Source organism: Lissotriton helveticus, chromosome 5_1 (assembly GCF_964261635.1).
Source record: "Lissotriton helveticus chromosome 5_1, aLisHel1.1, whole genome shotgun sequence".
Classification (NCBI taxonomy): domain Eukaryota; kingdom Metazoa; phylum Chordata; class Amphibia; order Caudata; family Salamandridae; genus Lissotriton; species Lissotriton helveticus.
In genome coordinates, this window is record NC_136065.1 from 1,229,267,587 (window position 1) to 1,229,293,935 (window position 26,349).

The 26,349-nt window shown below is 38.8% G+C and overlaps 1 protein-coding gene across 1 annotated transcript in view; it reads left to right on the forward strand.

Annotated features, from left to right (window-relative positions):
• LOC144752607 (scavenger receptor cysteine-rich domain-containing protein DMBT1-like) overlaps window positions 1–26,349 on the forward strand; it is a 1,088,995-nt gene that overhangs the window by 1,041,583 nt on the left and 21,063 nt on the right. Inside the window, exons 58-61 of the mRNA XM_078640489.1 lie at window positions 6,617–6,637; window positions 8,597–8,747; window positions 11,915–12,132; window positions 15,396–15,571. Coding sequence (XP_078496615.1) covers window positions 6,617–6,637; window positions 8,597–8,747; window positions 11,915–12,132; window positions 15,396–15,571 — 566 coding nt within the window. The remainder of the gene's footprint in view (window positions 1–6,616; window positions 6,638–8,596; window positions 8,748–11,914; window positions 12,133–15,395; window positions 15,572–26,349) is intronic.

Genomic DNA, 26,349 nt, shown 5'->3' on the forward strand with positions numbered 1-26,349 from the left:
TTTTCCTGGGGGCGACAAGCAGTGAAAACTGACCTGTCATCCCACCCATCTAAATTAGGTGGGTGGAATGACAGGTCAGCCTCTAACAGCCCTTATACCACAGGGCCAGCAGAGACATTTGGCCACAGCAGAGACGAAATAGTGTTCGCAGTGGCCAACCTTTGGGTGCCCCCGCATATAAATCTGACAGGTGGACCACTATGTTGGTTGAGATGGAAATCAGTTGCCATTGCTATGGAGTTCCCCTCTGACCAACATATAAATTGGTCCCTAAGTCTTTTTTGGAAGTCTAAAATTTTCTGAGGTGAGAAGCTGCGGACTGTGTCCGACAAAGGCTCCAGGAAGCCAGATACCATTGTGGAGAGGGGCCACTGAACAATCTGCTACAGAAAATAACTTATCAGGAGCTATCGCAAAGTCAGCCTGACCAGCCCATGGGTGGATCGGTGAGCAGGCAGGTTCCAATCTCCTCTCAGTTCTCACAGCACTTTTTGGCAGATCGTTTGTAAGTCCCAAATTTGTATATGGATTATCTGGTCCTGTTTAGCACCACTTCAGCAGCGCGGTTCTGTGCAAGTCCCTCCTCAGGTCCAGAAGTGAACTGAAGAGCTAGTCAGAGAGTTCTGTTTTTATACCTGGAGCCCACTTTGAAGTTGAAGAAACTTCTGGAGTTTTCCTTTCACTTAAGTGTCTGGAATTTCCTGCCTCCCAGCCTTGGACCTAGGATGTCTGCAGTGACAATGGCCTAGTGTGTATTTCTCTGTGTGCCTGCTGAAGCAATCTCTTTGCATTGACCTATATGTAGCAAAATGGGCGTTTTAGGCTTGGCAGAGGGTTTTTCTCAAATGGCATTTATAGAAAAATATGTATATATTATTAGACATCCCAAGACAAAAGTAACATTAGTCCAAGGAAGAAGTAGGAAATAAACAATGTATTTGTTCTTTAGAATAAGACCTGCCAAACTGTGTCACTGTCCAGTCATGAATCTATTTGTCTCAAGCAATTTATCAGTGCAGGAAGATTGTGAAATTAAAATTCACTGATGCATTTCAGTGGGCAGAGGTTATATTGTCCACATCCTTCTGGACATTCAATCTTTTTTTGTTCTACCTTTGATTTTTACAATATACAACATGCAAGCCGTCAAAATCAACATATAGGACAGTTACTGATTACTGACTTGGCCATGATCATTTACAAGTAGATAAGTTTATTCAGGCCAAATTCATGGGCTGTTGCTGACTCCCAGCACCATCATTTCTTGATAGCATAGTGATAAATGAGAGACTAGTCAGAGAACCTGGCCCTTTGGTTAAATTTAGCTCTCATTATTGATCAGTTTCAACACTTTTTTTATTAGATAAGCACTAGCGTCTAAATTCCGTGCCATACATTCAGTTTTAGCTGTGTTTATTTCATATCCCAAAACACAACCGAAATTCTGTGCTTCTTTGTAAATTAGCGGGATTGTAACATTCAAGTCCGATGTAAATACCATTAAGTCATTGCAGTATAACGCCACCTTCCTTTCCCAGTTCTTAAATTTAAAAGAAGGTATACTTGGAAGTTGTCTGATCTTTTCAGCCAAGGGCTCTATGTATAAGTCAAAAAGCAATGGAGATAACTGGCAACCCTGCCTTGTGCCTCTCTCGATTTTAACTGGAGCAGATAGGTTCCCCATTCACTACAATTCTGGCTATAGGGGCTTGATATATCAAGGAAACTGTCCTACAGACATTTTTTCCCCTAAATTACTCTCTTTTAATATATGTTTTAAGTAGGCCCCTATCAGATTATAAGTGAGATCCCTGATTCCTCTCCCTGAACAAATTCCTTTTGATCCCTATGAAGTAGGACCTCTATCACTCCATTCAACCTCTCTGCCAATATTTTTGCAAAGATCTTATAATCAATATTGAGCAGAAAGATAGGCCGGTATGAGTCACATGAGCGTGGTGATTTCAAGGGTTTAAGGATCAAAGCTACTGTTGCTTCATTCCAAGAAGGTGGTTTATCCTCCCCCTCTTCAAAAATGTGAGAGAATAATGTCGTCATAACAGGAATAAGTACTACACTCAAGGCTTTATATCATTCCGCAGGTAACCCATCTGGGCTTGCTGCTTTCCCGATTTTGCCAGATGCTATGGCTTTTCTGATCTCAGCACTTGAGATCCGCATATCCATAATGCAATTTCTTGGACAATTAAGTCTTCACGATAGACTTGCTCAAAATGCAACTGAAAGCCCTTTTCAATTTCAGCTGTGGTCTTAAGTAAATTCCCTGTGACAACAGAGTTTACCTCATTGATGGTGCTTCTGGCCAGGTCTTGTTTGGTCTTCCATGCCAGGAGCTTTCTACAGCTCTCCCCATACTCAAAATGAGCTAATTTACTGGCTTGCCATCTCTTTTCAACCTTGAATCAAGCTCACCCGCCAAGTCTGACCTAAGAGATTGTAGCTTTGATGACATATCCGCACCTGGAAAGCTGCTTTCAGGAGTGGTAAAGTAATGCTCTGTTTCTTGTATTTCCTTCTGTATCCCCTCAACTTTGGCTCTATACTGTTTGTGCCTGGCAATTTGTAGAGATGTTATTAAACCCCTTAAAAAGGCTTTGTACGCATCCAAATCCACTTGTATCGGAACAGTACCTACATTTATTTGGAAAAAGGCTTTTGATTCGAGAGGTAACTTCTCAATTATACCCTCCTCCAGAAGGATGGCACACTCCAGTGCCTATCTCTTGAGGGTCGATTTTACTGGTACCTTAAGTGATTATGTCACTGCTGAATGGTCAGAGAGATGTTCCCCGACATGGATGATATTCTGAACCCATTCCTTTAGGTCTGTGATCAACTGGAAATAGTCTAATCTATTAATGAAGGTGTAACCAGTTCTATTTACCATTTTACCCCTCCACACATCATACCAGGCTAACTGTTTCTTTGCATTTCTAATCAGTTCACTCATTTTAAGATTTTAAATTGCTCTGCTTTTCTGTGATTTATCCAACATTGGGTCCAGGGCCACATTAAAATATCCAGCCAGTATTAATGGATCTGTATAATATAACAATTCATAAAGTAGATTCTTAAAGGGAGTAGGGTCACCTGTATTTGGGCCATAGTATCCTGCTACTGTGAACTTAAATGTATAGCATTGATTTTAGCTATAGCCGATCTCCCCATCTTATCCACCGTACTAGACTCTACAGAGATAGCTGAGTTCTTTTTGATAATTATTGCAACTCCCTTGGTTGAAAGTTGTTGTGTTGTACAGATAACTTCTGGAATCCACTATCTGTGTTTACATAAGGATTTTAACTCACTTTCTAATAAGTGGGTCTCTTGCAGTATAAGGAACTGTTCCGAAGTATCTCTCAAATATTGGAGCATTTCGTCCATCCAGATCTTTGTTTTTAGGCCATTCAAGTTCCAAGAGAGAACCTTTAACCTAAAATTCTGACTTTCTAGTGTTGAGGTACCTGAGAATACTGATTACCCAAAATATCGATAATACTGCAGAAACAAATCTTCAGAAAATCAGAAAAGAAATACATAACTCTTTAAGGGGCTGAGCTTATTTACCTTTGACTCTAATCGGTAGAGTCAATTTAATAAAAATAATGCTGCTTCCTAAAATAATATTTTTATTACAAAAGAGCTAGCTGGCATTTAATGAAAAAACTCTGAAAAATCTCCAGTCAAAAATAAATACCTTTATCTGGGCCACAAATAATATCAGAATATTGTGGAAGAAGCTGTGCAGAAAGCAAAACAAAGGAGGCTTATGCCTCCCAGACCTACTTCTGTATGCAAGATTTTTTTCATTGAGGGCAGGGAGAATGCTCATGGATTTACCAGACGGTACAGACATTGGTATAATGTATAAAGAAATGCTGCTAGATCTTGAGAGAGGAAATCAGGGCTTCCTATATAAATTTGGAGACCCAAGATTTTTTAAGAAAGTTAATCTACAGATAGTAAAAGGCTTAGTTGATACTTGGGTTAAAGTTAAGAAGGCCTTAAAGATTAGCTATTTTAGCACACTTGCAACCATTTGGAAAACCCCAGGCTCACCAGGGTGCACCAGAGATTCTTTCAATAATGGAAAATCTGTTGTACATATGGAGTTGGTACAAAGAATGTACCACAACACAGAAGTTAGAATTATTATCAATACAATAGAGGTGGAGAAAATAAATATCCTGCGTGGAACCCGATAAGGCTGCCCACTATCCCCTGTTCTATTTGCCTTTTTTATTGAACCACTAGCAATCAAGATTAGAGAAAACGTCGATATCCACCCACTCTACCATTAATGGGGGAGATAAAACTATATGCCGACAATATTATGTTAATTCTTGATTGCAGTAAGGGCGCTCAGATTTGCACATTTCGAGGGATTAGGAGATTATCAAATTAATAAAAAGAAAACCAAAATAATATTATGTGGATTTAACCCAGACGTTCTGCATTCAGATATCGGCCTATGCGTGAAGCCGCACACTAAAAGATATCTAGGGATTAAGTTATCATCACCAACTGAGGATCTATATGATCTCAATTTCTCTCAGTTGCTTTTAAAAATACAAGATCTATTCTCATGCTGGAATTCTCTCCCCATGACCATTGTGGGGAAGGTCTCCTAGATTAAGATGTCTATTCTTCAGCTGTTTAAGTCTTTATTTCCAGCTATCCCATGTGATTTAACTGCATCCTTTTGAAAAAAAATTAGAATCCATGTTTATGTCCATCATCTGGCGAAAACACATCGCTAGAATTGCACTAAACACTTTACATGAGGACCTGGAGAAAGGCGGGTTGGCACTCCCCAACTGTAGGGCTTATTATTTTGCCTACTTTGCACAGTATATGTCTAGGTTTAAAGTAAAGCCCCACATAGGAATATTGTTTAATTATTTTATGCAGTTGATCTGTGCAGAACATCAGATAGGCAAGGTGTTCAAAATCATCCCAAAAAGTTGAGTATATGACCATGCAGTGGTATCTTTGAAAATGCAGGGATTTTTTTCTATTATACGCTAGTCCCCATATTAATGCCACAACAACTCTGTCAGAACTTGTCATAAAATCAAGGAATAAATTACTGCCGAAAATAGTCAAAAAATCGGCCAATCAGGGTTTAGGAAAATATCAGACTCCCTTGTGACAGAAAGAGGGCTCAGTAGTTCTGAAATTCATGAGCTAATGCAGAACTATTTTTTCTTCTTGGCTCGTACAGACTATTTTATAAAGCTTTCAGCAATCTGGAACTGGGCCAGATAAACTTCAGTAAAAATATTGTTTTGGCATTATGTGATGCTGACAAAGATGCAAATCCTGGGGAATGGAAAAAAGTGTTGGCTTCTATAAAAAAAAGTCTGGCTCTTCCCCAGAGAGCAATCAAAAAATTGGGAAATCATGAAGGCCTGGAATTAACAGCTAGGATGTGGGACGAAGTTAGCATGCTAAGAGGAGCCAATTGCAGTTGGATGTTATTTTTCAGCCAATTACTGTTTTATAGAACCTCAACATTTTTCTCACAAGTTAACCCTACTGGGCTCACATCCCACTGGGCTCATATCATCAATCAGTGCCCTCTTATCCAGGAGTTCTGGAATTATATATTCCTGTACCTGGAGACTGAACAGCAAATCAGACAGGTATCTAGCACTTGGTTGAAAGTTTTGGTATATGATCCATCTCTCGGCCTAATTATCAAATGGGCCAAATAAGTTTATATCACAATGGTAGTGGCCAGGGCCGGACTGGGAACCAAAATCGGCCCGGGGTTAGGGGTGCCGCCGAGCTCTTTGCCAGGGCCGGTTTTCAGCCGATTCTGTTACAGGGCCGATTTTGCAGCTATGCTGCAAAAAAGGCCCTGTAACAAAATCGGCCCCCAGGGGCCCAAAACCGGCCCCCACCCGTGCCGTGCACCGGGGGATTGCCCAGCACCCGCAACAGCCAGTCCGGGCCTGGTTGTGGCCAGATCCGTCTTGCTCTAACAATAGCAATCATGACAGGTTCCAACAATACGTGATTGGGTACGGAAAATGAAGCAAGTTGGAAACAGTGAACAGTTATTTGAAATGCGCAATGGAGGGATTAAGAAGTTTGAAAAATTATGGTAAAAATATTTTGAGTAAAAACCAGGGTTAAAGCTGATGATTCGATTGTCATTTTGCTATTTGGCACATCTTGTTCCGCATTCACTTTAGGTACTTGACATTCGCCAGCTCAGGAGGCGGCTGCATAATTTATTTCATGTTTATATCCTAGGTTTTTTTTTAGCGACTACTAATCCCCTTCATAACGTTGGTTGTATTTTCATTTTTCGATTATGAATGCTGTATTAATGTATGACTAGTGCATGCACAATATTTATGAATCAAGCGTACTGATTTATTGGTAAGTATATTTCGGATCTCAATAAAAATTTAAAGAAAAAAGAAAATATACTGTATATATCCTATAGAGAGAGGAAGAGAGGGTAAGAGTCCTGAGAGGTTTGCCTGAGCGATGACTACTTAATAAAGCAGTGAGATTGTCAGTCTTGTCTTCAAGTTAAACTATCCTTTCCCTTTATATTTTACACAAACTGCTGCATTCAAAGGAAACTCACCTGGGGGAGTAGGCAAGACACACCTAGGCTTTGCGACTCATTTTTACACGTTTAAACCTTTTATTGTCTATAATGTCCTTGTTATCAATGATGGTTATCGTTTTTGCTATGTACGATTGATTATATATCGCATATGCATATAATGTTTACAATAGACTAGCTTTTCCTTCATGATTATCCTTTTTACCCACATGCGTCTATCATTTTTATCTTGAAATGTATGCGTTTGTCATCAATATTTACTGTTTGTGTATGACTATCCTTTTCATTTTATAAGACTTTACTTTCTCTGTAGACTTTACTATGATTATCCTTGGTCTATCTTATTCTTTTTAATATGCATGATTTCCGTTCATATAACTTATGATTATTATTTTTAGGTCTGAATTGTCTCTTTTAAACTTAAGGGATTGCACACATAGCATTTAATAATCAATCATTGATTACCTTGATTAGTCTGATTACAAAAAATGCATTAAAATTAAATCGTCCTGCATCATAACTATCTATATATGTTCATTCTTGGTCTCATACATTTTCCTAATGTAAGAGACAAATTAATATATAAACACTAAAGAGTTTTACCTAGATTAAGAAAAATCATGTGAATAGCAGGGGCACAGTCATCTAATTGTAGAATGACTGACTGACTGGATGAATAAATGATTTAAGTCATCTCTAACTCTTAAATATTCTATTCTCTCATTACTTGCCACAATAAGTTGTGCTAATGCTCCGAAGTTCTCCGTTTTCTGGGTGATTTTTCCAGTTTGGTGGTCTCATCCCGGCCCCAAACGTTTCTGAGCACTGTAAACTAAGTTCCATTTTTTGTTTCTATGACTATGGTGTTCACTTTTGCTTAGATTAAAAGTAAAATGTTTCTAAACCATTCAAGGCAGACGTGGGAGTGGGAAAGGCTTATTATTTGGCCTAAATGGGTCCTTAGAGCTGGTACGACGAGCAATTAAGTGGGCAGAATCGCTATTTCCCTGTCTGCTATGTTTGATACTCCAACATGGTAATCAGGCCCTTAGCAGCAAGTTAGATAATTTCCCCTTGTACCATACTCATTTGGAATAGTGCCGAGGAACAAATAGTCTAATTCATATATGCTGGATTTTAAAATAGCATCCATTTTTTTCATGTACACTGCATGCATCCTGATATCCTGGTCTTTCAATTATCTGGTATGAAGAGCGCACATTGTAGCGTTTGAAGAGGTGTCCAGGCCATTAGAGTGGTTGGGGGTATTCACCTACCAATGGGGTTTTAGAAATATTTCTACTTTCCTTAAATATGACTCGTGCCCCATTAATTTATTTCTATATTGGTTTCAGTTTGGGTCAATTGTCGCCATCTAACATTTTATGAAACTTCTATAAACTAATTTCAAGAAACATATATTGTATCTAATGATCACAGCTTCAATAGCTGGCAGGTTTTACTCATCTTGGTAAAGATTCTACTCAGGCATCACCTGTTCATTGCATCATCCAGTCTGGGTGACCATCCGCCATCCCCTTCTCTTGCTGCAAGCTTCTTAGAACAGTAAGTCCCAATCCGGTTGAGAAGCACACCATACAAGAGGATCCACTGCATGCTTCATAGGGGTTATAATTCGGGTTGATGACAATCCCACTTCCTTCACTGAGCTGTCTTTGACCAATGAGCATAGTTGTTCCTTGAAACCCTGGCATGCTTATGCAATTAGTTTGTGATGTCACAATGTTACACCTGTTCACAGAGTTTGGACATCATTAATTAGATACAAGCAGCTGCTGTGTACAATCCCAAAATCTCACAGGGATTTTCAGAAGTCATTCACTGTTTTCAAAACATTCCAGCAGGTGATTTCACAAAGAATTATTGTCCTGCCTATTTTAAGGTCAAATTTCAAAAGCCAATTCAACTGGAAGCAAATGTTGCCTTTATTGTATTAGTACACCTGTGATTTGTCACTCCTCCTTTTAGGCAACTCCTCTTGTGGCGGAATTCTGTCTCAGCCCTCAGGGACTTTTGGCAGCCCCAATTATCCCTTCAGTTACCCCAACAATGTACAGTGCAACTGGCAGATAGAAGCAAACAGCAACTTTTGCATCAAGGTTATCATCCCCAACCTAAGGTAGGTAACACTCAAAAGTATACTAGAAACATTCGCCGTTAACTAATGTAACGTTAACCCATTGTTAGGAAAGAAGGAACAATGGAAAGAAGGAAAGAAGAAATAAAGGACAGAAGGGAAAGAAAAAGGACATAAAGAAAGACAGAAGGAAAAGGAGACACAGTGTAAACTATTGGATACTAAAACCCAAATTACGACCCAATTTTGTTTAAATAAAATTGTAGCACATGATAAGGTTTGGTTTTCTTCCTGGGCAAAATGTATTAAAGAACCATTGGTGAAACCAGGTCCAGTGACACAATATGATATGCTGTCAAATAAGAAATAGGAGTAGCCCATTTCATAAGGAATTTACAATCACATTGGAAGGAGACAGAAACTGATAAAGCTGGAATGTGCTCTGTGGTCACTTCGGAGGCGTTCTACTATCACATCAGGCAGCAAGGGCCCTACAGGGAACTAAACTACCCGGTTTTGATTTGTATCATTTGAAAGTGCAAAATGCAGTCACTCAAAGTGAGGTTAACCAGAAGCTTAAGTAGGTTGCCCCATTGCCCCATGCTGCATGCTGTAGTGGGCGGACACAAAATGGGAATGACACAACAATAGACTAATGGGTGAAGAGAGGTAGCTGAAATCCCCTATTAGTAAGTGTATTATGCATATCATTTTAGTAAAATCATAAGGTCTTGGCTAAAGCTAGACCCAATCAGTCTTGGTCCTTCTGCCGCAGGCACAGTCCAAGCCAAATGACCGTGACTATGAATCATCTTTACACTTTAGTAATTTTTGCGTTTTGCGTGACCTGGTTTTTCTATAATGTTATTGTTGGGGAAGCTGAAAAAAATCAGCTAAAATCAGCTAAAGGCAAATATGTTTTATCGTTCTCAAAAAGCACAGATTACTAAGTGATCTCTGGCACTGAAAAAAAATTCTTGTGTGTGGATGTGCTCCTTGTGAAAGGGCAGCATGCTGTACTTCACAGTGAAAATATTATGTGCAAGAAATAGGCTATTTGATTGCACCCCTCTCCGTGATGCATGCTGGAGTGGGGAGATTGGGTGGATGGATGGATGGATAGATAGATAGATAGATAGATAGATAGATAGATAGATAGATAGATAGATAGATAGATAGATAGATAGATAGATAGATAGATAGATAGATAGATGGATGAATAGGTGGATAAATAGAGTTACAAAGATAGATATATTTTGCAAAGATAGAGTTTGCAAAGATAGATATAGTTGCAATGATAGATAGATAGACAGATAGATAGATAGATAGATAGATAGATAGATAGATAGATAGATAGATAGATAGATAGATAGATAGATAGATAGATAATTAGATAGATAGATAGATAGATGGATAGATTTTGCAAAGAAAGACAGTTATAGATAGATAAACAGGTAGTTAGACAAATAGATAGACAGGTAGCTAGACAGACTGGTAGATAGGGAGGTAAATAGAAAGATAGGGTAGATAGATAGAAAGACAGACAGGAAGACAGGTAGGTAGACATGTTGATAGTTAGGTAGAAAGACCAACAGGCAGCGAGACAACCAGGCAGTCAGGTAGCTAGAATGAAAAGTAGATAGTTAGGCAGACTGGTAGATAGATTGTTTTACAAAGAAAGATAGAAAAGAACATTGGAATAAACTGCACAGTTTCAATTAGTAACAGAACAGTTAGTTGTTATGTAACCACAACATAGAAGAGCATGGCATACTTACTAAATTGGTTTACAAGAATAACTGTAGTCCGCAATTATAATTCATACCAGCATGACATATAGGATTGCAGTATTAAATGAACTTCATTGCGTGCATATAAAAAAGAGGATAACTTTATAAAGAACAGTTTCAAATGGATGCAATCCGGTATGCTGTGAAATAGCTTCAATAAGATAAAGGCCGCTCCGAAGGGAATTTACAACAGCATTAGCAGGAGAAAGGCACTGAAAACGCTGGAATGTATCATGTGTTCATATCTGGGAGAAAGTAAAAACACCACCATTGGCACTCAGGGGAAGTACCTTATTTGTGGATGTGCTTATTGTGACAGAACAAAATGCAGTCACTCAGGAACTTTAGCCAGTGACTGAAGCAGGCTGACTCAGTGCCCCCATGCTCTATTCTTTAGTGGGCGGAAGCAAAATGTGAAGGACACAACAGACCAATGGTTGAAGAGGGCTGGTTGACAGAACCTTCACATATGCATAGTATCCATATCATTTTAGTAAAACCAAAAGCTCTTTGCTAATGCCAGACTTACAAATGAGGGTGCTTCATAATATAATTGGGTTACAGTTGCTATAAATAGGAAGACCTGATGGCTTTGCTATTGCTTTTTAAGCCTTTTATTTGTTATGTAGTTTCATTTCCTCAGAATGACACAAGTAGTGAAGGCAATAAAGAACATTAATCTCCAGCATTAAACTGTGCTCCAACACTCATTCACTACTTACACAACTTTGCCATGATCCTGGCAAGAATCACATGCCCCAACATGTAATCAACCCCTGCAACTTCAAAAGCAGTATATCCTATTTGCTTCCTTGAAGCAACCCAAGGCCCTCTTATTTCTCTAGCAGGGTTGGATTGGCAATAGGGCAATCGTGCAGTACCCAATGGGCTGGTCTGACAAGTCAGGGTGTGGGACATCTTTTTGGCTGTTTATGGGCCTGTTTTATAGTCTACTGGGCTTATTTTTCCTTTTGAATACCCTTATAGTAAAACAAACATTGACTGCCACAAGCTTAAATCCTTGCAGTCTTCTATACCTAACAAAACAATTGTACAGTGTCTTCACAAGTTGAAAACTGCCCCAATTTGCAAACAGTTTTAGCTTTCCAATTCAATAATAAGGGCCTTTTTTTTGGTGCCCGGGCCAGTGTTCTATCCCAGGACCACCCTGATCTACACAGTGCTCGGTATGTTCTACAGTAGGTCTTTGGATCTGTACAAGACTCAACATGGATGCTCTGTGGATAAGCTGATGGAAATTATGTCTATATACAGATTTCCACAAACAAGAATCAATGGTCCTTATGGCCTCTTCCCCGGCACTGGTCACACTCCTACACGCTAGAAATGGATCATATTCAAATTGTCAACCATAAATGTTCCCATGAGTGTAATGGTAACTTTCTTTTCTCTTCACAGCTTAGAAGTGTCTTCCAACTGTGTCTATGATTCCATTTCCGTGTATGATGGGCCCTTCAATACAGCACCACTACTGGGGAAGATCTGCATCAATTCACCACACAGCTTTGTGTCCACCTCCAACAGCATGAAAGTTGTGTTCAGAAGCGATTTGAGCGTCACAAGCTCTGGGTTCCAGGCCAGCTATTATACATACCGATGTGGCACCAATGACACATGTAGGTTCGGCTTGAGATGAAGAGCTGTAGAATAATTCTGTTAACTGTGCTCAATTTATCATGTAATCAAAATAATTAACCTCAATTTGTGGAAGCGTAAGAACACTTGGTTTCTCAATGAGTCTCTCATCTATGGTAATATATCCGCTCTCTAGGAAGACAGACTGGCCTGAATTTCAGGCTATGCAAACATCAAAGTGCCCGATATAATGTGGGCAGAGTAATCTTGCTCCTGCTGAAGGGAACTATATGCAACAAGTGGGTTGTAGATTTAAACATAAGCAGTAGAGGATCAGCATTTTTAAGGCTTGCTAAAGAAAGCTGTAGGCTCAAAATGTGAACTCGAAAGGTTGGGTTCTAAAAGGTATCATATACCATTTTTCATTGCAAGTTAAATGTAGCACCATCCTTGAAGGGCTATCATGTGATGTATGCTCCACTCACTGTGCGCGAATCGCTGGCACCTCTGTATTTTCCTCGGGTTCTGTGCAGATATAGGCAGGGGAATGAATGATGGTGAACAAGTGTTGTAACAGATTCCCATGAGTAATCAATGCACCCAATATCTGAAGTCTCTTGTAAGTGTTCAGAACATTTAGACACATTTGCCAGTCATGGTTATTTTATAAAAGCATTAAATGTAGCAAACCATTTAGGTGCACTGTCTTAAAGCGGATTGTTCTTGAATAATTCAACACAAAAGATATTCTGTTAAATCGTGTTATAATGTAAAACTAAAGGTTTCATTTGAAGAACAGTGCAACAGTTTGCCTATCCCTTTTCTTTCTTCTACCTGCTAGATTTCCTTGAAAAAACCTGCCATGACTATTTTAAAAGTAATTAGAGGGATTTCAATAGGACAGAGGACCAATTATGAAGTCATTGCACTTTTTAGAAGAAAGGAAAAGAGGTACAACACTGATCTTTGCTCTCTGGACATACTAAAATATGATCAAGACATTCTCACTTTAGAATGTGAAATTTTTGGGATTAGTGAATACTAAACAGTATCTTATAAAAAACTTTTATTGGAATTGGGCCCATAATCTTTGTGAATCGTAATATAATTTAAAAGATTCAGTATCACTAACAGATTAACCACGTAACTGCCGATGCTCCATTGAGCTGAGCCATTTTTTAATGTTTGGGGCACTTAAGCATTCATAATCTTTTTTTGCATAGAAGGTATCCAGGACACATTTGAATCCTCCTTTACCCTCATGATAAATATTCTAAAAATACCCAGATCTGAGAAAGTGGAAAATTATTTTGAGTGGGTGTATACCCACGTAAAAAAAAATAACTCAACTTGTCAGGGTAAACACAAAAAGTCACAAAATTAACTTGTGCTCAACCACCTGGTACCTATGACACAGAGCAGACAGGCTTAACTTAGGGCATTGTGTAAAGTATTTATGCAGTACCAAAACAGTAATAAAGTCAAAACGCCAACAAATTAAAATCTTAAACGAAAATAGAAAAACGGAATAAAAATAATAAAAATCAATTAGAAGTAACAGGAGATATGAATTGTTAAAGTTTAATTGAAAGCAGCATAAAAAATCGATATTTGTCAGTGATAGCCTATGGTCATAGTAAACTAGTCCTAGGTGCGCTTTGAGGATGACTAGAATGGATTCCAAGGTTAGATACACCAAGTGTAACAGCCCAGTCAAGTATTTTACCTTCGGACGTGGACTGCAAAATGGAAGTTTGAATCTCTCAATGGGGCAAGCAGCAGGCTGTATCCAGGAAAGTCTCACCAAAGATGGATAGGCATTGAGCGAGGTCCTGATGAAGCCATTGATTTTGGAAGCTCTGAGCTGGAAAACCCAAATCTTGTAGTCAGGGCAGTTGTTGTGTCAGTCAGATACTTTCAGCGCCTTTACCCGATTAAGGTTTCTACCATGGGACTCAATTTTTGAAATAGAGATCAGATTTTTACAGTGAGACAAGTTGGAAGACTGCATCTGAAGAGGGATTCATGGGGTTGGATAATTTCTCACCGAAATGGATTTGTTCCTGCAGAGAACCTCCAAGCAGGGCAAACCTCTTTCTTTGGCCCTGCAAAGACTCACCTGCACTGGATTGCTACTGGTGGTTGTCCCCAGTCAGTCAGTCCACCGGTGGAGGCCAAGTCAGAATTTGTCTGAGTACCAAAAATTTGAAGTGGTTAGCCCCCTTTTCCTCAGCTCTACACCTAATGATCCCAGTCTTTATGGGGGGTCTTAGGACTTCAAGGCTTGATTCACCAAAGGCTGTGCAGGGTCCTGTTAGTTCCTGCAAGTGTTGTCTTAAAGAGGTGATTTGTTCCTGAAATTAAGCATAGCACGCTTCTACTCCATAGGCAGAGCATTTTCCTCCACATTGATGATTTCGCCATTGCTCCTGCAAGTAACGGTACTAGTAGGCTGGAAATCTCCATGGGTCACAGAAACATCTCTCTATGAGGGACCCATTGTTTGCTGGGATAATTATTGCTCCTGATAAAATTGAACACTGCAGGGAGCAGAATCCATTGGGTTTGGTAAAGAGCGCCAATTGCACGTTTTGCCCCCGGTATTTGGGGATACCGTGTGATTTTGGTATATACCACACCAAAATGTGTATGTCCTTGTAATTACCATGTATTTTCACCATGTTAAATTCCAGCAGGCTTGACCTGCTGAAATTGAACAAGGTTTAGCTGGTGTAATAAGCGTCACGCCACTGGTAATTTTGATCCACAGGGATCGCAATTATGGAGCCCCTCATTACTAGAGCCTTAAAGGACTTGATATTTTATCACTAGTTTTGCAGAAAATTACACTAGTCTGTCACACACTCACTCATATCTTCATTCATCCAAACTCTTTCATCCATGTATTAAGTCACTCATCTCTTGCGTCACACACTTGCTTACCCATCCTTTAACTCAGTCTTGCATTCATCAGTCTGCACGACCACCCATACAAAATCAATTAATGAAGACACACTTTCTGACAAAAAACACCCAGATCTGCTGGCTTGGTCAATGCTGGTTTTAGTTACCTCCAATCCTTAAATGACTTAGAATTGGTGCACACTTTGACCTTTTCTGCTCCAAGCCCATTGACCCTATGAGGTACCTGTCCACTCATGGATCTCATAATTTTCCTGTCAGTGGTAACCCATTATGATACACCTATGCGCTCATTTATCTCTCTACCATTAAGTGCACCGTAACAGCTGTTGTTTCTTGTGTCTAGGTGGCATGCTAAAACTTACATTTTTCCTATTTACAGTGTCTCTCACGTGTTCTGCTGATTTTATGCAAGCTGCGATCCCCATGGCCTATCTTCGGTCGCTGGGTTATTCTCCAGGAGACGTGTCTTTGAATTACCCCTTCTGTTTGCCTCAGGTCACACAAGATCATGTGATATTCAACATCTCGTACAGCAGCTGTGGAACAGTTAAACAGGTGAGACCAGAAACGTCTGTCTACATGGGAGACAATGAGGCGCGCTGACATATAATACTCAGTAACAGCAGACTTTGCAGAGTGTGAAATGATGCCCCCAAAAACCTGGGATGTATGGTATGACTAATGCTATTTTTCCTGTGTGCCGTCCATGTTGTTTTATGTTATCACAAATAAGCCACTTTCCTGATCTTTTGGTTCTCTGTCATGAAAGTCTTCATGTGATCGAGCATTATTTGTTAATTCGCTATTACACAGACAATTAGGGTATGATGCTTGGAAAAAATGGCCGCAAAATGCTGTCACAATTTGCAAACAGACTCCTATGCTATAAATACAATGTTGGCCCTATCCTGTTGGTTGTTGAATGAGTCCTGCAGAAACGATGTTCATCCACCAGGACCTCTTTTGCGTGCCCCAGATTACTATTACTGGAAGCAGGTGAGCTAACCCCCACCCAAGCAGGGCAAAGGGGAATAGGAGAAGCAGGGAGAGACAGTCTGGTCTTCGTCTGATATTCTATGCTTGGGAATTTTGTTGCCAATCGTTCATTATCATCTGCCTGTGTGAGTCGGAATTTCTGAGAATCAGAAACATCTAATGTAATCTTTAAATATTTCTTCCCAATCCCTACTTTATTTATCTACTTGTGAACAGCACTATTGTAAACCCGTTGGATGGTTCTGTTGACCTTACATTGAATGGTCCCACTGCTAAGTATATGGATCTACAGGAGCTTTCACAGTGCTTGGCATTGCAAGATATAGAAAGGGCAAAAGTGACCTAGCTCTCTCAAATGTATACTGTGTACAATTTAAAGTAGGAAAAAATGAGGTGAGCGCATCCAGTCCTGCTGAGAATAAAAGAGCTACTGTCAGTAATAGTTTGGAGAGGATACTATGAATACGAAATTGCTCAGAGCTGTAATTTCTATTTCTCTAAAGTAACAAAAGAAGTCAGTAAGTCAGAAATGCAACATAATATTAGCTTGAAACTTGACTACTAGAGTCAGTGAGAGAACACGACTTGAAGTAGCAGTAACTAAGGGTTCTCAATAGGCAGGCATGTTCAACGAAACTAACCTCTGGTATCACAACGAGAGACGCTGGAAAACTGGCAAAAACACTTGACTTAAAAGCGGTAATACATTGACAACTGCAGGGCCTGCCTTACCTGAATGCTCAGCATTAAACCCTCCTCCTTTGAATGTTGTAGTCATTAAATACATGATATCTTGCACAAAGTGAGAGACGATGTGAGTGTCTGACTGGCACTTGGATAAACTAAGTGTGGTGGGAATGATGGTGTACACAACTAAAGCAAGGTGAACCTGCGCTCCCTGATGACCTTAAGGGTCTTGCTTCCCATGCCCTTTTCCGTAAAGCACTCAAGACCTGGCTCTTTCAAGAAGCCTACCTGTAATCTGCTCCCTGCCCTCCTCTGATCAAACAGTTGTACCATCTTTCAGCGCCTTGATGCCTATGGGTTTAGTCGCGCTCTATAAATCCTAAATTCAATTCAATTCAATTCAACCAACAATGACTTTTTCCAGCGCAATACAACACAAGTACTAATTGGTCAGATCGCAAAATCTCCTGTCACAGGGGGTCACAGAAGTACCTCCATTATGAATATTAATTAGGCAGGTTGCTCTTAGCAACGCCGTGAGGGTACCAGGACTCTCCAGGCATCTCTGTCTTTGACTTTTCTTCAATCTGACTCCAGGTGTAGCCCATCTGTTTGCAGTCATCCTCAAGGTCTCAGTGCCAGGTGTTTCTTGGACTTCCTCTTTTCCTTTTCTTCTGAGGGCTCCAGGTCAGAACTTTCCTGGTGGTATTTGACATGGGCTAATCGAGGGTGTGACCGGTCCACACCCAGCGTCATTTCAAGATTTCTTCATTGCCAGAGATTAGGGAAGTCTACCGCCAAAGGAGATTGTTGCTCATGATGTTGTCCAGCAGATTTGGAGGATTTTCCTCAGACAGATGTTGAAGAAGATCTGGAATTCGTTGGTGGTGATAAATGTTGTACACCAAGTTTTCGTTCCATACAGAATGACCGATTTTACGTTCTGGTTGAAAAGCCTGATCTTGGTTTTCAGTGTTAGGTCCTTGGAGCTCCAGATCTTCTTTAGCTAAATGAAGGCAGCCCTCCCTTTGCAGATTCTTGCTTTGACATAGGTATCTATGCAGCTCTGTTTATCTTTGACACTGCTGAGGTAAGTGAAGGCCTCAACCTATTCCAGCACAACGCCTGCAAAAGTGACTGCAGCTGTGCTGGCCATGTTAGCCTTCAGGATCCTAATTTTCCCCTGTGGATGTTGAGGCCAAGTTGTATCTGCTGATGGGTATTGGAGAGTAGGGCCAGGTCATCTGCAGAGTCCAGATCAACGAGCTGCGTGCAAGGTGTCCACTGGATTCTATTTCTTCTCCCTGCTGGGGATTTCTTCATGATCTAGTCTATGGCCAGCAGGAAAAGAAAAGGTGGGAGCAAGCAACGCTGGCAGAGTCTGGTCCTCAGTATAATGCAGGTCATTCCCTCGGAAGAGATTCTTAAGAGTTTGTCTGACACACTGTAGTGGTGGAAGAGTTTGCAAAGGGTCTCTCATTCCACGAAGTCAAATGCCTTCTCATAGTTGATGAAGTTGGCATAGATGGGGGAGTTCAACTGCTCGGTGATGATGTGGGCCAGTATAATAGATGCAAATAAAACAGCATCCTCTATGTCAGATAATCTGATAGATATTCTAGATAAAAATTAGTTGGAGGTTAAACACACAAACTAGACTAATGGTTTTCTTGAATGGCTTGTTGAGATTAAAGGTAAATTAGAAGCTCTGGATGTAAAACTGGGAGCATTTCCAACCAAGGTGGCCAGAACTGATACTGGGATTTGACAAGCAGAATGGGTGGTAAGGAAACATGATTTCGATTATGCCTAGAGAAAACTGCAGATGAAAACAGAAGATCTGGGAAATAAATTATGCAGGGCTAACCCTTCATTTTATTGGCATTTCAAATGAAAGAAAGTTTAACTCAAATCTGGAAGAATTTATTTTGACACTGCCAAAAGATACTGCAAGATTACGGAACAAAGTCTTTTGAGGCCAGAGAATCCTACTGCAGAAGACTCAGAAACAAGGACTAAATAGAATAGTTAGTGCTAGTTCCAAGACTTCAAAGTTAAAGAAAATGTCCTTGATAGATTCTATGTTGTTAAAACGCCCTGAGAATTTGTGTTACAAATATTTCTGTACCTTTCCTTAGAGTTAGTGCAGACAAAATGAAAAAAAAGGATTAATTTTTCATGATAAAAAAGTAGAGGCACAAGGCAAGAGATCACAACAATATTACCTAAGGACTAATGGGAGGTTGAATTTTTGATTTTTAAAGATGTCTCAGAAGCCCAAGGATTTTTCTGGGGAATGCTGTGTGGTGATAAAATTATGAGAGTGGTATGCCCTGAGCTTATTAGCAGTAGGTGCAATGAGAAAAAGGGTTACGCACTAAATGGACTTTTTTTCCTATTTAAGGAGCATGAACCTGGGGGAAATGGCTTCCATGAGGATTCCCCAGTGATAAAAGGGAGTGAGGAGAGAAAAACAAAGAAAATCAAAATATTTGCTGACTGAATAGATAGGCGTGGGTCTCACATTTGAAAATGAAGTTATTTTGTCACTCATCATGAAGAGGAGAAGAGACTTACTAGATTTTTCTTTTAGCCTTCAAATAGAATGAGCTAATTACAACTATGTTTCTTTATGTTTACTAATGTTTTGCTGGGTGGAGAGAGCTGTGAGTGGTACACTTACATAGAATCATCTTTCTGCAGCAATGCTAATGTCAATAGATTCTAGGAATCAGAGGGTGGGAAACATGCTTTGATTTTCCAGAACACTATCTCATTATATGAGGCATTGAAGGGGGTAGGGTGGGAGAAATAAGGAGGAGGGCTTGAGCACCATGAAGTGGGGGAGGGGGGAAAGGGGATAGACAAATAAAGTATTTGGGCCAAAGGGGGGACCGCAATATGAGTCAGACACACTACAGGAAATGGAATGTATAGCAAAGGCAATTAAAAAATAATATCAGTTTAAATTGAATTCTAAAGAAAAACAGGAGCATGCAGCATTTGCAGGATACTAAAAAAAAAGTGATCTGACTCCTACAAGAAACCCATTTAGGTAAAGGACATCAAGATTCTTTACAAAATATTCATCGGTGCAAGAGGGGAAATTCTTGGATGCAGGGGTCTCTGTCAGAGGAGTGTCATTTGTAGTAAGGAAAGAAGACACTGGGAGAAAGATCAAGAGAAAACAGATAAAGAGGGTAGATGACTTGTCCTGGATCTCTTTCGGGGCAACTGACATTTTTAATGGGCTAATATTGAGGATTAATAAGGGATAGTGCAGTGTTATGCTTTAGAAGAGGGCCTAATTAACATCTTGGGGAAGCTTCACTCCAAGGTGCTGGCTATACTTATATATGTTAGTTGCAATTATACAACCCAAACCCAACATTTTTTTTTCATCTCTTCTTTGATTAATTTTAATGAGGCAATTACTCTACCAATCTTATCAGATCACGTGACAATCATTAGTAATTGCCAATTTGGGAGGTTAAGATCTCTCATGGAAGATCATCTTTTACAAGAGGAGGAAACTCGTAAATCTTTTGGTGTACAGATACAAAAAAGTATTCAGTGTATTGTGGGTTTGACATCTGAAATCATTGTCTTGGATACTTTGAAGCTCTACATTAGTACAGGCATCCTAATAAGTGCAATTCTTTTCATAAATGACAGCAGAAGAGATTTTCATTCCCAAACAGCTTACACATGTTATCCATAAGAGGTATGTAATTTACGGAATAAGCAGCTTTGGCTTAGTTCGTGAAGTAAACCCCAAAATACCTTTTAGGATATTGATTGTAGTTTGCCTTTAGCTTTGATGTTAACATTCCTGGAGAAGTGTAACATAAGGGAAATTCAGTCTTTGAGTCATTATTTTGCACCCCCGCGAGGTATTGCATTTTATGATTTGAAGAGCTGTTTCAATATTTCTTCTCTCTTGGGATAAAAAAAGAGTAACAATATCCACATACATTATCCACATACAGATGAATCTAAGGACCCCTGATCCCCTGGAAGAAAAGTGTTGGAGAAATCTGTGAGGGCAAATATATTGTGCTAAAGGTGCAATAAAAATAGCAACAAGAACAGGGAACGGGGCGGCCTTGCTAGGTGCCTCAAATAAGGAATACTGTTCCAGCACTCTGTTTATTGATAATGACTTGTTCAATAGTGCCCTGATAGAGATTGACCATTGTCCTCCTGAGTTTCACAGAAATCTTAAATTTTTATAAGATTTTAACAGAAATTTCCAACTCATGAGGTTGAAAGCTCTTTCCACATCTAGTAAACATGATGCTATTATTTCCAGTAACCAAATGAATAACTCAGAAATATGATGAGTGTTGTCACTCAATGTTTGACCTAGAACAATATCATTTTGATATTTACCAATAATTTTGCTGATTATTTTATTAATGTGGTTAGTTTACATTTTTATAAGAATTTTATAGTCTGTGTTAAGCAATGTTATCGGTCGGTATGAAGCTGGTTTTGTTTCTAGTTTTCCTTTTTCAAGGAAATTGATTGATACCCTTTTTTCCAATTGTTTAAAATATTTTAAGGATTTATTAATTAATTGATAAATAAAGCGAAGCCCCAAAACTGTCTTCTTCAGGAGTCTTTGAACCAGGCAGATATTTATTTGCCTCTCTTATTTCTTCCTCTGATATTGGATATATTAAAAGATTTGCAGCCTCAGGATTCAAAGAGAGGAGAGATTGTCCTCACAGAAAGTTTATTTATTACTATAGAATCTAGCTTCAAATTGAAATGAAGAAAGTTCTTAATAATATTCTCCAGCTTTCTTTGTAAGTGCAGAGTAATGATCCAGATCCACAAAAACGTTTTTAATTTCTTAGGAATCTCTAGTTATGCTATTGGTATCAGGACATCCTAGATTGCGTTTGTTTTCCTTTCTTTTGATAACCAGGCCAAGAGGAGAGGAGAGCCTCTCATCATCATCATAAACATGATATTTCCTTTGCGTTCCACCAATTTTTGTTCCATCTTATCTTTTAAAGCATTTTTCTATGCCTTAGCAGCTGTGGATTTTCTGCAGCGTCACTCTCTCTCTCTCTCATCACGATAAGAAGATAATGAAATATACACACCATTAAATGTGGCCATGAAAACTTTCCATACCATTGCTATGTCTGTGGAGCTTTCATTTTGTGTAAAGTGATATTCAATGTCAATTTTCAATGTCTTTATGCTTACATCAGTTGTTAACAAGATCTTATCCTTCACCCATCTATTAGGTTCAAACCAACGATGGAGTCTTTGCTCTTTATCTTGTCTTTTTAATTGTTCATCAGGTATAATATTACAAACAGCCAGCCAACACGTGTTTCGTTGTAGACAAAAGTGTTCTACAACTCTTCAGGGCTCCATGGCTGAATCCAAGATTGGATTAAAAAGACGAGATAAAGAGCAAAGACTCCATCGTTGGATTGGTCCTATTTCTCTCAACATACTCATCTATTAGATTTGCTATTGTATATGTGTGCGCAGGACTGTTGTTAATTTGTAATTGTGTGGTTTTCTGCACAGATTGAGGGGTTTTGAGGGTCTCCCCTTCCTGACAGCACCATTCCTATTATTTTTTTGTACTAAATACCGATAAAACATCAATATTGCTTGAGCGCCATTACTTCCTGTTTACTAAAACCCATTTCTACCTACACATACATCTATTAGGTTCTCTGGGGCAATAAATTGAAAAGTTCATGATTACAATAGAATGGGCTAAAAACGTGCTAGTGTGATATTGTATGGAGATCTCTGGGAGTGATAAAGAGACAAAAAAAATGTACATTCTGAAAGCCAGGCCAATTTTTTTTAGAAAAACAAGTATATATTTTACTATGTGGACTCTACGTGTCCATATTTCAATTACCTCTCATCAGGTACAAAATGAATTGGTGTTTTTTCCTTTTATATTTTGTGTTGGCGATGGTTGGGATTGGAAAGCAAATAATTAAAATGCCCACCTATGATGCAAACACCGGGTAAACTGCATAATTCCCGTTCCAAAGACTGTCAAGGTCGGAAAGAATCCTGTATTGGACCGCTATAGGATACTGTATTGTACCTAAATGGTTTTATTAATAACCAGTAAAATTATCCAAAAACTCTCCTTATCTGTGATAGGAGTGAGGCAGCTGATATCAAATTTCCCATTAATTATGTTAGCAGTCTCTCTATGTGGAGCAGTTGCAGATGAATAAGGCAATTTAGAAACTAAAGGTATTTCTATGCATCTTTTTTCCTTACCTGCAAAGAAATGTGCCCCCTGTATGAGAATAATGGCAGGCTTAAATTGTTGCAACAACAGGGACGTGGCATCCCTTTTCCATTTATTATTTTTCCATCCACATTGTAGCTAAAAATCTATAACCTTACCATTGAATTTGTTTTTCAGTGTTTTTTTTTTTAAAAGATCTCTTCATACCCTACAGAGTAAAGTTCTCCTAGTCAATTATTAATGATACACCTGACTTAGCATTGTGACTGCTTCTTAGGCTTTCCTTAAACACTTTTTTAATTCTTTGCTCTGCCCAAAATGTAGTTACCTTATTTCTACCTGGTGTTGTAAATCCCACTCTCCCCTCTTACCCAATCTTTGCCCTCCCTAATGAACCAATGTGGCCACTTTGATGCGCCCAGGACCCAGGAGATCATTTGCACCAGTAGCAACCCAGAGTACCCCCATTTCTTAAAATGTCCTATTGTAGTAAAAACGAATTCCACTTCAGATATATCAGCGAAAGTGTGAAAGTGCCCAGGTCAGAATACCTTCAATTTTGCAGGTGGAATAATCTATGTTTAAGCACAGTTGCCTTTAATTTTTCCATCATTTGCTTAAATTTCCATTGATACCAGAAAGTCTCATAACAAACATTAGGAAAGACTTTGAAAGAGAAAGAGAAGTCATTGGCCTCATTGATGGTTTTAATTTGAATTCCCTTTAGTAAACCTTTTTCTCAAATTCTGAAACCTTGAAAATTAACCAGGATGCTCTGAGGTTTAGTCCCCTCTTTTGGTGGGAAAAATGAAACCCTGTGAGCTCTTGCAATTGATATGTCTGTTTGAGGTTCTGTCAGAACATAAGTTGAGATCAATTTAGAAACTGCCCGTGGTGTTTCCATATTTTTTCTAAGTTCTTCAGCACACTGACAAGATGTAGGTTTGATCTCTGAGAACAATTTCCAATGCCCTCCAGTTCAGTATTAGAAATGTTAATTTCCAACTGCAGTTGTGAAACAGCCTGTGAGTGGTTTGTTTGAATGTCCTCTGTAGCCGAGACTCTTTGCTCAACTTATTCTCACTGTGCACTTAAGTACTGTAGTCTCTTGTCTATTAAATTCAGTTGTGACTCTATTTTACCTGTCATCTCTGCTTGCACAGCTTTTATTTCTTGCACATCTGCATTCAAAAGCAGGAGTTGTGAGAACATCTTATTGCAGGATATAGCCTAGTCGTCTAGTGGATTACCCCCATCTTGCATAGTTTGCTCTCTGTTTGGAGTATAAACATCCACAATATTATTCATGCTTAATGGTGTCTCTATATCTATTGAGTCTGGATATTATTGGACTTAATAGTTGGAAGTATTTTGTCATTGCCGCTAGTATTTAAGCCCTGTACTTCATTATGGGCATGGGGCACAACTCTTGAGAGTGGGTATGCCGCTGATTAAACTTATCAGAAGCACCTTGAGATGCGAGCGCCCTGTCCGCTTTAGGATTCAAAATCTGATATATTTGGACATGAATATGGAAGCCATCATTATGGATGATGAGAAATTATGGAGTAGTTCCGTCACCTGTAGTATTTTTCCTCGCACCAGTTATACTATCAGCACAACTTTCTGTGTTTGTTCCTCAACATCGCATTATTCTCTTCTTTCTCTGTGGGGATGATCGTTGTAGAGCAGTAGTGTCTGTTCTTCCCTCATTTTAAATTATTTTCACTGGTGTCCATTGCAATTTAGATTCACATTTTTCACAAGATAGAAAACTGTATCAAATCTTTCATATGGATCAGAGGAAGCTGTGAATCTATTTAAAGATAATGCAAATGTCAAGACCAGAAGGTGGGCTTGGGCTTCCCAAATTGGCTATATTACGTGACCTCCTATTTTGTCTTGATGCGCCGATTTTCAATGTCAGTATCTCCATTGGATGATTCTTGAATTTTTTTAATGTAAAAAAACGGTATAATTGACAGTCTCTCATGGACCATAAAAGAACCTAAAATACCTAAAAAGGTCTGACATAATATTTGAAGTTCAAAGAGGCCTGCAGGCGTCAACATGTTTTTGCAAATAAGATCCCTTTAATTCATGCAGAAACCTCCTTAGTCTATTGTAAATATATCCCTGCTTAACAGATGGGGTGATTAATAGCTGGGGACTATTCATGATTTGCAATGTAAGTAACTTATTTTTAGGAACTCGAAATATATTATTTTCTGAAATGTGTCCAAATGACAATGACACCCCAATAGATCCGTTTGCAGCTTTTCTTTTATGGAGATAATTTCTATTTTTCACCATCTATCTGTAGCCGTAATGATTCTGATTGCAGATTTAGTGAGAACAAGATTTTCAGAAAAAAAGACAACATATTCGCTTTTTTTGTTGCAAGGTGCTAGCCAAGGAAAATAATCTGGAGATCACTGACATTTGTACCGAATCGGAAAAAAACGGACGGGCATCTTGGTGGAAACCAGCAGTTGCTTAGAAATATTTCAAGTTTGGCTATTCACTTGTAAGAGGGGCTAAGTTTTATAGAATGCTTTTTGCAATGTGTGCCTGTTGTATTATGCTCCAGCAAGACTGAATAAGATGCTCTCTACTGTCAGTAATTAATGCTCCAGATGTGAAAAGGAGACTGGTAACATGTGTTGGTCGTGTGAGGTGTTATCCAATTTTTGGGCCGAAATATTTTTGGCTATTAGTATTAGAACACGAAAGCCTATTAATCCAACATAACTAACAGCCCTACTTGGTTTAACATTGTTACTCTTATTTCCTATTTATATCTACGACAATTGCGTGTTCTCTAATAAATAAAAATTGGAAGTTACTCTTTTTAAACAAAGACTTTTCTTATTTCATATTTATATCTATGACAATTGCCTGTTCACTAATAAATACATATTGGGAGTCTTCCATAAGTCCATCTTGCATGTTATGAAACAATAAAATGAAGAAAAAAAGTAAATAGGAATTTTGTTACAATGCTCAAATTAATAAAATACCAATTTACTGTAATATTTGGGGCAATTGGGCATTACTAATTACAAAAGCTCAGACTCCAGTGGGAGAAGGGGTAAATGAGGAAATATATAACATTTATAAAGCAATACTTATCCCATACAAAAAAATTATATATGATACGATAATTGTGAAAACAGATAACTGATAGATTCAAATCATATCGCCTGAGAACACTTTTAAGTGTTGATTACAAGCCTTTTTTTAAAATTCTAGCATTAGGATCATGTAAGAATGTACAGAAATGTGTGCATCACAGTGAAACATGTTTCATGACAGAAAGACTACCTGACGGAAACATAAACTATTTCTGAGAAGTGTTTGACCACACAGAAGTAAAGAAAGTACCTCTAAGGGTATGCTACCT